We start from the raw sequence: 12,606 nt of genomic DNA, 5'->3' as shown, positions 1-12,606 counted from the left end.
CTGTTCCTCAGTCCTTGCCTGAACCATCGGTGACTCAACTCTGGGGACCATGTACAGCTCTGCCGTTCCTCATTCTTTGCCTGCACCTTTGTGACTCAGCTCTGAGGTCCATGTACTGTTCGATCATTGTTCCTCAGTCCCTGCTCGTACCAGCTGTTACTCGCCTCTGCAGCCCATGTACATCTCTGCCACTGTTCCTTAGTACTTGTCTGCACCATCCACTATTCATTACTGGGGCCCACATACAACATGGCATTGTTCCTCAGGCTCTGTCTTCTGGCTTGGCACTGTGGCCATGCACCGTTGCACCACTCCTTTCATCTGTTACAACGTGGCATTGTTCCTCAGGCTCTGTCTTCACCATCTGTGGCTTGGCACTGTGGCCATGCACCGCTGCGCCACTCCTTTCATCTGTTACAATGTGGCATTGTTCCTCAGGCTCCGTCTTCACCATCTGTGGCTTGGCACTGTGGCCATGCACCACTGCACCACTCCTTCCTCAGTACTTGTTTGCACCATCTGTTACAATGTGGCATTGTTACTCAGGTCTACCTGCAGCACCTGTGACTGCACTGAGGACCACATAGAGCTCTGCCATTCGTCCTCAGTCCTTGCCTACATCAGGGGTTCCCAACGTTTTGATTTCTGTGGCACCCCCACTTTATCATTACTGGAACCCGGGGACCCCACTGAATAATTTCTGGAATCTGAGGACCTCCCCACTGAGTCATTACTGAAAGCTGGGGACCTAATCTGTTAATATCATTTAATTTTCTGAGCCCCCTGAGGAGGCTTTGCAGACCCCCAGGGGTCTCCGGACCACAGGTTGGGAACCACTGGCCTAAAACATCTGTGACTCCACTCTGCAGCCCACTTACAGATCTGCAACTGGACCTCAGTAGTCATCTGCACCATCTGTTACTCGTCATTGGGGCAATGTACAGTTTGGCCACTGTTCCTCACCATCCGTCACTCACACAGCATCTCAATTACAAGTGTGCCACTGCTCCTCACCCCTTGCCTGCACCGTGTGCCCCCGTACAGATTCTCACTCAAAGCGCAGCCATTGTGCCTCAGTCAAGTTATGCAGGCCTGTGATTAGGCATCACTGTACAGCGGTCCTTACATGGACCCCTTGTAAATGGCACCTGATCTCCAAAAAGCCTTGCAAAACTTCTTGTCGCTCCGGCACCTAGGCCCGTCAACACATCTGTCCTCGTTTATCTTTTCAAAAGAACCTCAACCCTTAATGCACCCTATGATGCGAGTTCTCCACTCTGCATACCGTCCTGAAGCTATATTTCTTAGTTGCCTTGGTGGATGAGGAATCTCCAACCATAGCTGGCCTGTGTTTGCAAAAAGAACGTTCTTGGCTCTGCTCATAAAATACGAGATTCCTAATCTTGGCATTAATCAATTTAAAACTTGCAGATGTTAGTGTAGGAAAGTGTCCCTTTTGACATGGTCACCACACTTTTTGCCACTGGTACCTAGGTTTTTTGACTGAAGGTGCACTGGGTTTCTGCTAAACGGGTCCCCAGTGCCAGTGCTCTTTCCCTAAAACAAGGTAACTTGACTAATTATGTAGAATTGGCACACCCTCTAGTACCTCTACAAGTTCCTAGTAAATGGTACCCCTGGTACCTGGGGCCCAGGTACTAGAGAGGGTCCCTAAGGGCTGCAAGCATGTATTGTGCCGCTCTAAGCGACCCCCCCCCTAAAAAGTTGCACACAGCCTGCCACTGCAGACTGCGTGTCATGGTGGAAACCAAACCATCTGTGAAAACACAACACGCCACACCCATTGTGTACCATGTCCAAATCACTGCATATAATATATGTCACCCCTAAAGCAGGCCTTAGAGCCCTAAGGCAGGGTGCATTATATTTGATGTGAGGACATAGCTGCAGGATCAGATATGCCCCAGTGATGTCTAGTTCGATTATTATTATTTTTTTTTTTTTTGTGAGGTGCGTGAACGGGGGAGCCATCTTAAGGTATGTACCAGCTACATAATGGCTTCATTGAAACCTATGGTGTTTGGCATCAAACACCTTGTCTTAATAAATCCAGACTGATGCTGGTCTTGGATTTTTTATGACAGATGTCATAAAAAGAGGTGCCCTCTAAAACCTACCAGACCCTTAGTGTGCTGGCTGGCTGGTATCGACCAGCCTTCCACCACAGACTTGTTTCTGATCCCCTGGAGGTGAGAGCCCGTGCTCTCAGAGGCCAGAAACAATGCCTGCTCCGGAAGAAGGTGTTATCACCTCCTCCAGAAGGATGGCTAGTGAATCTGCATACCAAGGCCAGGGACCCACCACCTCTGATATGTGGCCCCAGCTTACCCGGACCTGGGAGTTACCACCCCCTGCCCTGAGGCCCATTTGGCACCAGGACGAGTGGGAAATTAGCTGTGCAAGTAGGCATGTTGCACTATCAGGCTAGTCCCACCCCTAAGGTGGGCAGCCTGATGTGTTCCACCATCTTGTTTTTGGTGGAGTTAGAAATTCTGGGACAGGGATATGTCAATTCCCCTCAGGAAGTGGTCATATAAGGGGTATAGTCACCTCAGGGGTAGGGCCCATTGGCTCCTACCCTACACTCCCCTAAACACCCCTACATTGAGTTTTAAGTGCCCTCCCTGACTCCAGGAGCTTGCATTGTCTGACTGAAAAAAGAAGAGGACAAAGAAGAGCCGAAGAAGCGAGAACTGCCGACTGCTGGTGGACTTGGCTGCAACACCCTGCCTGCCTACCTGCTCCTGTCCCGTCAACAGTGACATCCCAATGTGTCCTGCAGCTGTGCATCCTCCAAAATCCTGAGAGGACCTACAGCACTCCACCAAGCCGTTGGCATCTCCCTTGAAGTGGAGGAGCCACTTGCCTGCTGGCACCAACCTCAAAATCCAGCTCACCGTTCTGGTAACTACTGGGTCCACCGATGCAGCAGCTGCCCAGGAGGAGGTCACCGTGCTCCAAGAGGTCAAATCCATCTCCCAGAAATGATGGCAGGACCCACCGGAGCTGTCATGCAATGATACCCGGGGTACAGAACCCCTTGCAGCAACCAACTCATGTTTGAGTCCAGTCTGGGCTCCAACACCACAAAGTCCGATCAGCCGATGAGGGACATAAGCATCGCAGAGGCCAGCACTGAGAGTTGCCCAGCAGTCCTGTTTTGTCCCCTTCTACTGATCCAACTGAGAACCGTGGGCGGTTTCGACGCAGGAGCACCCACTGACCAAAACCCACTGCACCCGAGCTCCCCTGCCCGGGCCCACAGCACCCGATGTGCTTTCCTACTTCCATGGCCCCCACCGACCGAGCTCTCCTTTGAGAACTCTCAGGCTTGTCCCAAGTTCCCTTTTTAGCCTGTTTCCAGGTGCCCCCATCACCAGCTGTGCAGTGCACAAGGCACCAGAGTTAAGCAGCACCTCTGCACCCAGTCTCCCCAGGGCAGGTAAACCTGAACTGCTGGTGTTGGTGACCTTGCCCCCCTAGCACCCTTCAACTTAAAGGGGATCCCCAAGATCCGTCTGAAAGACCCCTATACAGTAAATGTCCCTTGCCCAGCAAACATCTTTCCGAAAGTCTTTGTGTAGAAGCGCATTTGAGTGACACAGTTACTTACCTGCAAAATTTGGTAAACTGAAAAGTACTTACCCAGTTACAAAGTTCTTGGTGTTAAAATAAATATAAAAGTAACTATTTTTCGAAAATTGGTCTCGAGTTTCTTCTTTAGTGTTTGTCTCATTTATTAACTCTGTGTGTTCATCACCTGCTACCCTCTGATAAGTCTAAACTTTTCGTCCACACTGCCACAAAAGAGAGTATTTGACATTCTTATTTTAACCCCTGTAAACCAATAAGGGTCATCTGGACTATCGGTGAGATAGCCAGGTTCCTCCAGTTAGGTTTTGATAATTTAAGTGGGATTTCTGATGTCTAGCCATGGTGTGGTATTAATAGCCAGAGTGGATTTTATTTTGCAACATGGTTGTTCTTCCATGAGCTGTGTTATGGAGCGCTACAAATTGTAAATGTTTACGAAGATTCCTGTTTCCCTTGGTCCTCTGTTGATGTTTTATCCTAAATTTTGTGTCATAAGAACTAAATGCTCGATGACCTTCTACCTGAAATATAATTTTAGATCACCAGTGGAAGCGGTTGACTTAAGCGTGAGATATTTGAGCAAGTAACATGCAACAGCTGTCAGCTGTTTTTAAACCCTATGTAACCTTGATCATGCTGCTGTATAAACTCTTTATGGTGTGTTTTATTATTTTTTAATTCTATTTTAATGTTCTATGGACTCTGTACTGGTGTTCAGGTTCATCTCTGCCTATGTTCCCCAGTACCTGCAGTCATTCTCATTCTACTGTGTCAGTGCAAATTCTTTTTGACTTGGGGTAGCCGCTGCAGATGTAGTTGCCCAGCTCTGGCAGGGCAGCCCGTTCATCACTCCTTGCTTCCTCTGTTCAGTCCTTCCCTCTCCATGAATGTTCCTCACCAGACCACCACTGAGGTTTGCAGCCAGCCTTATATTAAAAGCCTGTGGCGTAAACTGCATTTGGAAGTGCATAGACACGTACCAGTCTGATGCATCTGGAACCCTGGCTTGGAGTCTCCTCGGGCTGACATCTAACTGCGCTCTTTGAACTTTGCGGATAGGATGCATGGAGTTAGTATGAGGGAGAAACAGAGTTACTCTTTACCTTATGAGTATAGACAGACGGAGAAGAAGTCTAGTCCGTAATGGCTGTGCAGCTGGCATGCCTCCGTAGAATGTCAGTCGCTTTAAGGACTGCATATCTGCTGTCTACGCAGTATGTGAATGTGGTGATAGAACTCCTGCCCAAGTAACAGTGATGAAGTTTGTTTTAGTGATTTACGTCCTGTACAGAGATACGACTGGCAAGGCCTGTGTCAAAACTGTATTGCATGAGTAACTAAAAAATAATTTATTGGGGTTTTCTGAGGAAGTGTGTCCCACCAGAACATTTTTCTTAATGGCACATCATGTAACAAGTGTTCTAGTAAGAAATGCTAAATGTAGCTAGTAAAACATGAGTAATCACTCAGTCCCTTTTCTTCTTTACAGAGTTACGTTTCGGTGATAAATGTCTAGACGGAATCTTAAATAACAACAATTATGAATCAGATATCCTTAAGGTAATGTGGTTTGATATATTTGCCAATGTACGTGTCTTTTTCTGTAGCATACCAAGTTGTGTTGCCGTCTCAATTATTTCTCAGGAGATGACTGGGCAACTTATGGTCAACATCCATGGCCACATTTTTGTGTATGTTGGATATATGAGTTCTGGGGACATTTATAAACCATCAGGCCAAGGCCTGAGATGGCTGTATGGGACTCTATTATATTTCACTCAGTATTTACTTTTTTATATCACAATTATTTTCGGTTAGCATGAAAAGGCTGTTCTCTTCAAAGTGCATCTAACAATGTGGACTGATTGAAATTAAAATGTTCAGATTTTGTTTACTTTTCACGAATACAATATTGATTAAACAATGGATGATCGTGCACACCAGTGGATTACTGCAATTCTGTGTCTATGGTGTTTACCACGTAATTATGATTTTAGAGCATTTGCCACACGATCTGTGACAATTTGCAGATGTTAACAAAATGTTGGATCTAGTGCAAATGGATCAAAATACTACCAAAGGATGTGTGCTGCATAATATCTCAGAATGTGCCTTTTGTTTGCATAATTTAGATAACCCTGCCACATAATTGCGTCCCGCATAGCTGTACAGTCTCATTTGCTCCAACAGTGGTGATCTGCAAGTAATCTTGGGAGCTGCCTCATGATCATGAAAACCTTATTTCACTGGGAACCGTGAAATATTTTTCATATTTCACACTTTCCTGTGAAATACAGGTTTTACAGCACAGTAATTTGTAAAATAAAATCCCACCCAAACACATACACTTAGATATATTTATATTTTTCTCCACATGCATTGAGTGCCCCAGGCAGCTGTACAGATCAATAGAATGAGTCTGGGTATGCTATTGGACACCCTCTTTTAAAAGGGAAAAGTAGGGAAACAACCCAACCAAGCAACTTACTTAAACTCTACATTTGTAGGTTTCATTAAAAAACGTAATCTTAAGCAGTGTTACCTGCCTTATCTACTTCTAATATTTAATGCTTTCCCTCCCTGCCAACCACGAGTGGCACCCAACAGTTCATTCCTTTGCCACTCTCTGTGCCCTGTAGGTTGTTTTCACTCCCCACTTTATCTCCATCATAGAGTCAGTTCTTTCCCTGGCCAACCTCCACTCTAAATTGCATTTCCTACCTAGCCTACCACCCCTACACTGTGCTTTCATCCCACTCCATTCCCACAATATGGTACCAACCATAGCTACCTTGACCCCACAGTGTCCTGTAAAATAGTGTTAGATGACTGATCATTTTTATCGAACTACTAAGGTATGGGGAACTTGGCAGACACCATAGTGCCCTGACCATATAAAGTTGGGGTGCCAGTCTCGAAGGATCTGAAAAGTGGAAAACTCGTCAGTCTACATGGGATTCCTAACAGCATCTACCTTGCAAACCTCAGCAGATGAGGTGACCTATGATATGTACTAATTTCTGCAGTTTGTAGGCAGAGTATTGTTGAAATCTTGGTGAAGATGGAGGTTAGACAGCTGCCCCATTTGCAAGAAAGAAGCCATAGGTGAACCAGCCAATCAAAACTTGATAATCATTTGGATCTACACAGTAAAATTGTGGCCAACCTAATCCGGTTATAAAGTACTCTGGTGAGTTCAACAATTCTGCCCCATAGTTAAACTAGCTTTTGGCCGCTGTTGCCCACAGTTTCAAGTTTGAACTTCACTTAGAATTGCGTGGTTAGTTAAAACCTTTGCAAACACACAATAATTGTATAGTTAAAAAAAAGGTTAAAACAATTCAAATAGCAACATCACCATGTCTCAATTGCAGAATTCTCCCCATTTATATAGGATATTTAGTGGACCTGACATAATTATGAACTGAATTATTACTTAAAGTGCAATGTGGTGGACTGAAATCAGTAAAACTTTAGACAGATTAGAACATCAAAGTCAAAATTTGAAATCTTGCAGTGCCATTTGTGTAATCGACAGTGCAGAGAAATCATGTAAGTAGGGTACATGAAGTGCAAAGTCGCAAATGTTAGAGAATGTTTTGAAAAATTATATATGAAGTTAACCAAATATTGTAAGGTGTACTAAAATGTGGGGTGCGATGATGTTTAAAAAAAAAAATTATGTGCAAGGGTCATCCTGACTGATAACATATCCTCAGTTCAAGAAGAAATTTCTTGTCTACCTTGGTTAGGAATTTCACGAAGCAGCAGCTCAGTTATGCATCCAACGGCGTGAAGCAGGCCAGAACCGATTGTCCGCACGTTTGGATACGTCTTTCATTGAAGAGTGGACGTAACACAGCTAGTCGCTCAGCCACTAGCTCTTGCAGCCGAACACCAAGTGTACCATGCCTTCTTTCGCCTTTCCACACAACCGGCAATCAGTGGTGGTGGAACTGCGTTATCAGGATGGATGGTGCCGGGGCAAGGGTAGAATTCCCAAACGATATCTCAGAAATTGTTTCTTTTATGGAGTTTGAATATCCCATGTGGAAGTAGGGTTATGGTTTTCCTATATTGTAACTGTGCAGCACATGGCAGCAATGGGCTCTGTCTGCCTCTGCTGCCTTGTCCTCAATTGACAAGAATGTTTTGGTGGTTTTGTTAACCAGCCTTTTGAAGCTGGCGTGATTTGCTCATGATCCCCAATGATCCTGTAAACCAAATTGAAGAACTGATTCGTATGGGTATTCCTTGGCTGGGGGATTATCCCTGTTCATCAGTTCCAAGCATAAATGTGTGTTTAAAGTATTTGGTTCTGCGTTCTTGATTTTGTGCCAGCGCTTGAGGTATGCTCCTCTCCTGGCAAACCTTTGCCTCTGTAGTCCGAACTCTAATCGTATCTGGGCCGGAGAAGTATATTTGGGGAGGCCGAAGATCATTCTGCATGATCCCTGTATAATCCCGGCTAAAGTTGATGCATCTCTGCCTCGCAAAGGCCCGCTCCAGTAGGCAATTGTCGGGGTCACTTTTGCTTGCGTAACCTGGAGCAGTGGTGTTAAAGTGGATCCTCCCACTTTCTTTTTGAGATTTCTTAGGGGCAGTGCTAGGACGTTCACCTTTCGACTCAAAGCCTCTTTCTGTGGTATAAATGAGCCTTTATTGTCTATTATGATGCCTAAATATTTGTATTCCGACACTGCCGCCAGGCTTTTGCAGGTGATATGCCAGGCCAGTGCTTTTCTTCTCCTGCTATTCACAGCCATTGGTTTTCCTTTTTCAAAGTTAATCTTTAGGCCATGCTCTGAGTATTCTTGAGTGGCGTCAAGCAGGTGTTGCAAGCCGATTGGAGTGTGGCTTCTTAATACCAGGTCTCCTGCATGGAGAAGATTGGAGAGCTCCAATCCACCCAGGTTCGGCGGGAGAGTTGTAGCGGTCCAGTTTTATTGTTGGATCAGCTAAGAACAGATTAAACAAGGTCGAGGCAAGGACGCAGCCCTGCTTCAAGCTCTTAGTGGTTGGAATACGTTTTGAGAGATGTAACCCTGCCCCCAACTTGATTTGCACCCATGTGTCTGTATGTAACAGAATCAATAGTTTCAGGAGAGTAGATGGTACCTTCCAGTTAGCCAGTTTTGTCCACAATTAACCACGATCGATGTGGTCCAATGCGGGGCAAAAGTATCTGCAGCAGATGTACAGGGGAAGCTTTGCGATTTTGAACCCATCTATTAATATGGAAAGGGTCATGATGTTATTTATGGTTCCCATGTGTTTGCAAAACCCAGTTTAGTTTAATGGGATGATATGTTTTCCCGAGGCTAAAGATGTTAATTTCTCTACGATCGAGCTGGCAAAATGTTTGGCCTCGTTGTCAATTAAGGCCACAAATGTTCCCTGCTCTTGTTGCCATGTTTGTGTATCAGTGAAATTATACTCCCTCTCCATGAGGCAGGGATTAAGGCATCCGCTGTTATCTGCTGGAATTTTGGCTCCAGTTTTTCTGACCACTATGTGGTGTCCTGTTTAAATAATACAGGTGGAATTCTGTTAGGACCTGAGGCCTCCTCCCGTCTCCCTTTGGCTATCTCTCTTTTTATTCCCTGACTGGTTAGTGTAATAGAGTCCACGGAAGGGCCTAGAGATGAATGTTGAGCACAGGCTGCATTTTCAATTTCTGTTTTGGTTGTGAGATTGAAGTTGAGTAGGGTTCTTCTTTGGACACTTAGTTGTAGTTGCTCCTCCTCTGGATGGTTAAAGTGCTCCTGCAGATGCTCTGCCCAGGCTTCTTCAGTCAGATGAGAGCTGATCCCGCGATGTGTAGATCGCTGTAGTGTGTCTACTTTACTCCAGAACCGCGCGTGATCATTGCATTTTATGTTGAAAAGGAGCTTTGCCAAAAACAAGTCTTTCCCTCCCCTTTTTATCGTCCATATTAATTTTTTCAAAGTTGCTTTGTTTCGTCTCAGCTCTCGCTGCAGGCTGTCATCGTTCGGGTTCCAGCTGAGTTTTTGAATTGTTGAATTTGTGCTTCTCTTGCATGCCTTTACTTGGCACTATCACGCAAGGGTGAAAGTGAGATGGCCCTGGTGGCACCATTGGTGTGGTAAGTTTCATCTTATCACTGAGGTGGTGAACGTGTCACGTAGTTCTTTCGTGAAGGCCTCCCATGCAGTTACATGGTTTGTAGAACTGGCTTGTCTTTGTAGTAGGTCCTTGGCAGCGCTTAGTAGTCAGTCTGTGGAAGTGATGTTACATATGATCCTTTTGTTGTTCATGGTGTATCCCGTATATGCTACTTCAGTCAGCTGGCAGGCACCTTAGGGGCTTACTTTGAGTGTGATCACCTGCGGAAGATGGTTGCTAGAGTCTTCCCCCACCAATTGGTTTGAGGAGACTTTGTGGTACAATGTCCGAGTGACAAAGATGTAGTCTATTGTTGAGGTGGCCTTCATAGAATGTAAGGTTGGCCTCCGGTGAGCGCCCATTTAGAGCATGAAAGTTGAGGTGCTCTAACTCCCTCAGGAGTTGCATGCCAAGTTTGCTCTGCCTTGCCTCTGTTCTCTCCCTGTCGTGAAGTGTCCCATTCCGATGTTTGCGCAGCTACAAATTCTTCGTCTTCCAGAGTGCCAAGTAGATGTAAATTAAAGTCCCCCAATAAAATGAAGTTAGGAATTCTTCTCCGAGGAGCCTTTTGGTTTTCGCTGATCAGTAGCTCTGCACCTTTAGCCCTGCCTTTAGGGTGTAAGTAGCTGTTTATGTTAACAATCCATAGTTCTTTTCCCTCATGGCATATGTAGGAAGTTGGCTCTGTATGTGCTATTTCAAAGTAAGGAATAGCATGCACAGAGTCCAAGGGTTCCCCTTAGAGGTAAGATAGTGGCAAAAAGAGATAATACTAATGCTCTATTTTGTGGTAGTGTGGTCGAGCAGTAGGCTTATCAAAGGAGTAGTGTTAAGCATTTGTTGTACATACACACAGGCAATAAATGAGGAACACACACTCAGAGACAAATCCAGCCAATAGGTTTTGTTATAGAAAAATATCTTTTAACCCCAAAGTTACCACACCAGCAGCTCAGGGCCGGTCAGGTGCAGAGGTCAAAGAGGTGCCCAAAACACATAGGCTTCAATGGAGGGAAGGGGGTGCCCCGGTTCCAGTCTGCCAGCAGGTAAGTACCCACGTCTTCGGAGGGCAGACCAGGGGGGTTTTGTAGGGCACCGGGGGGGACACAAGTCCACACAAAAAGTACACCCTCAGCAGCGCGGGGGCGGCCGGGTGCAGTGTGTAAACAAGCGTCGGGTTCTCTGTAGGTTTCAATGGGAGACCAAGGGGTCTCTTCAGCGGTGCAGGCAGGCAAGGGGGTGGCTCCTCGGGGTAGCCAACACCTGGGCAAGGGAGAGGGCCTCCTGGGGGTCACTCCTGCACAGAAGTTCCGTTCCTTCAGGTGCTGGGGGCTGCGGTGCAGGGTCTTTTCCAGCTGTCGGGATCTTAGAGTCAGGCAGTCGCGGTCAGGGGGAGCCTCGGGATTCCCTCTGCAGGCGTCGCTGTGGGGGCTCAGGGGGGACAACTTTGGTTACTCACGGTCTTGGAGTCGCCGAAGGGTCCTCCCTGAGGTGTTGGTTCTCCACCAGTCGAGTCGGGGTCACCGGGTGCAGTGTTGCAAGTCTCACGCTTCTTGCGGGGATTTGCAGGGGTCTTTAAATCTGCTCCTCTGTAACAAAGTTGCAGACTTTTTGGAGCAGTGCCGCTGTCCTCAGGAGTTTCTTGTCTTTCTTGAAGCAGGGCAGTCCTCTGAGGATTCAGAGGTCGCTGGTCCTTGGGAAAGCGTCGCTGGAGCAGGTTTCTTTGGAAGGCAGGAGACAGGCCGGTAGGACTGGGGCCAAAACAGTTGGTGTCTTCTTTCTTCTTCTGCAGGGGTTTTCAGCTCAGCAGTCCTCTTCTTCTTGTAAGTTGCAGGAATCTAAATCTTTAGGTTCAGGGAAGGCCTTAAATACTAAATTTAAGGGCGTGTTTAGGTCTAGGGGGTTAGTAGCCAATGGCTACTAGCCCTGAGGGTGGGTACACCCTCTTTGTGCCTCCTCCCAAGGGGAGGGGGTCACAATCCTATCCGGCTGTCCTGACTGGCCAGTGACTCCTCCTTGTTATTCTCATTATTTCCCCCGGCCTTGCCGCCAAAAGTGGGGCCGTGGCCGGAGGGGGCGGGCAACTCCACTAGCTGGAGTGCCCTGTGGTGCTGGAACAAAGGGGGTGAGCCTTTGAGGCTCACCGCCAGGTGTTACAGCTCCTGCCTGGGGGAGGTGTTAGCATCTCCACCCAGTGCAGGCTTTGTTACTGGCCTCAGAGTGACAAAGGCACTCTCCCCATGGGGCCAGCAACATGTCTTGGTTGTGGCAGGCTGCTGGAACCAGTCAGCCTACACAGATAGTCGGTTAAGGTTTCAGGGGGCACCTCTAAGGTGCCCTCTGGGGTGTATTTCACAATAAAATGTACACTGGCATCAGTGTGCATTTATTGTGCTGAGAAGTTTGATACCAAACTTCCCAGTTTTCAGTGTAGCCATTATGGTGCTGTGGAGTTCGTGTTTAACAAACTCCCAGACCATATACTCTTATGGCTACCCTGCACTTACAATGTCTAAGGTTTGGCTTAGACACTGTAGGGGCACAGTGCTCATGCACTGGTGCCCTCACCTATGGTATAGTGCACCCTGCCTTAGGGCTGTAAGGCCTGCTAGAGGGGTGACTTATCTATACTTGCATAGGCAGTGAGAGGCTGGCATGGTACCCTGAGGGGAGTGCCATGTCGACTTACTCATTTTGTTCTCACAGCACATACAAGCTGGCAAGCAGTGTGTTTGTGCTGAGTGAGGGGTCTCCAGGGTGGCATAAGACATGCTGCAGCCCTTAGAGACCTTTCCTGGCATCAGGGCCCTTGGTACCAGAGGTACCAGTTACAAGGGACTTACCTGGATGCCAGGGTGTGCCAAT

The 12,606-nt window shown here is 46.9% G+C and overlaps 1 protein-coding gene across 9 annotated transcripts in view; it reads left to right on the top strand.

Annotated features, from left to right (window-relative positions):
• CHFR (checkpoint with forkhead and ring finger domains) overlaps positions 1 to 12,606 on the top strand; it is a 173,913-nt gene that overhangs the window by 99,501 nt on the left and 61,806 nt on the right. For all 9 annotated transcript variants that reach the window (XM_069215257.1, XM_069215253.1, XM_069215258.1 and 6 more), the window contains exon 14: positions 5,105 to 5,175. In XM_069215257.1, coding sequence (XP_069071358.1) covers positions 5,105 to 5,175 — 71 coding nt within the window. The remainder of the gene's footprint in view (positions 1 to 5,104; positions 5,176 to 12,606) is intronic.

The sequence above is a fragment of the Pleurodeles waltl genome, chromosome 11, assembly GCF_031143425.1.
Source record: "Pleurodeles waltl isolate 20211129_DDA chromosome 11, aPleWal1.hap1.20221129, whole genome shotgun sequence".
Classification (NCBI taxonomy): Eukaryota; Metazoa; Chordata; class Amphibia; order Caudata; family Salamandridae; genus Pleurodeles; species Pleurodeles waltl.
This window is presented reverse-complemented; position numbering and strand designations above follow the sequence as displayed.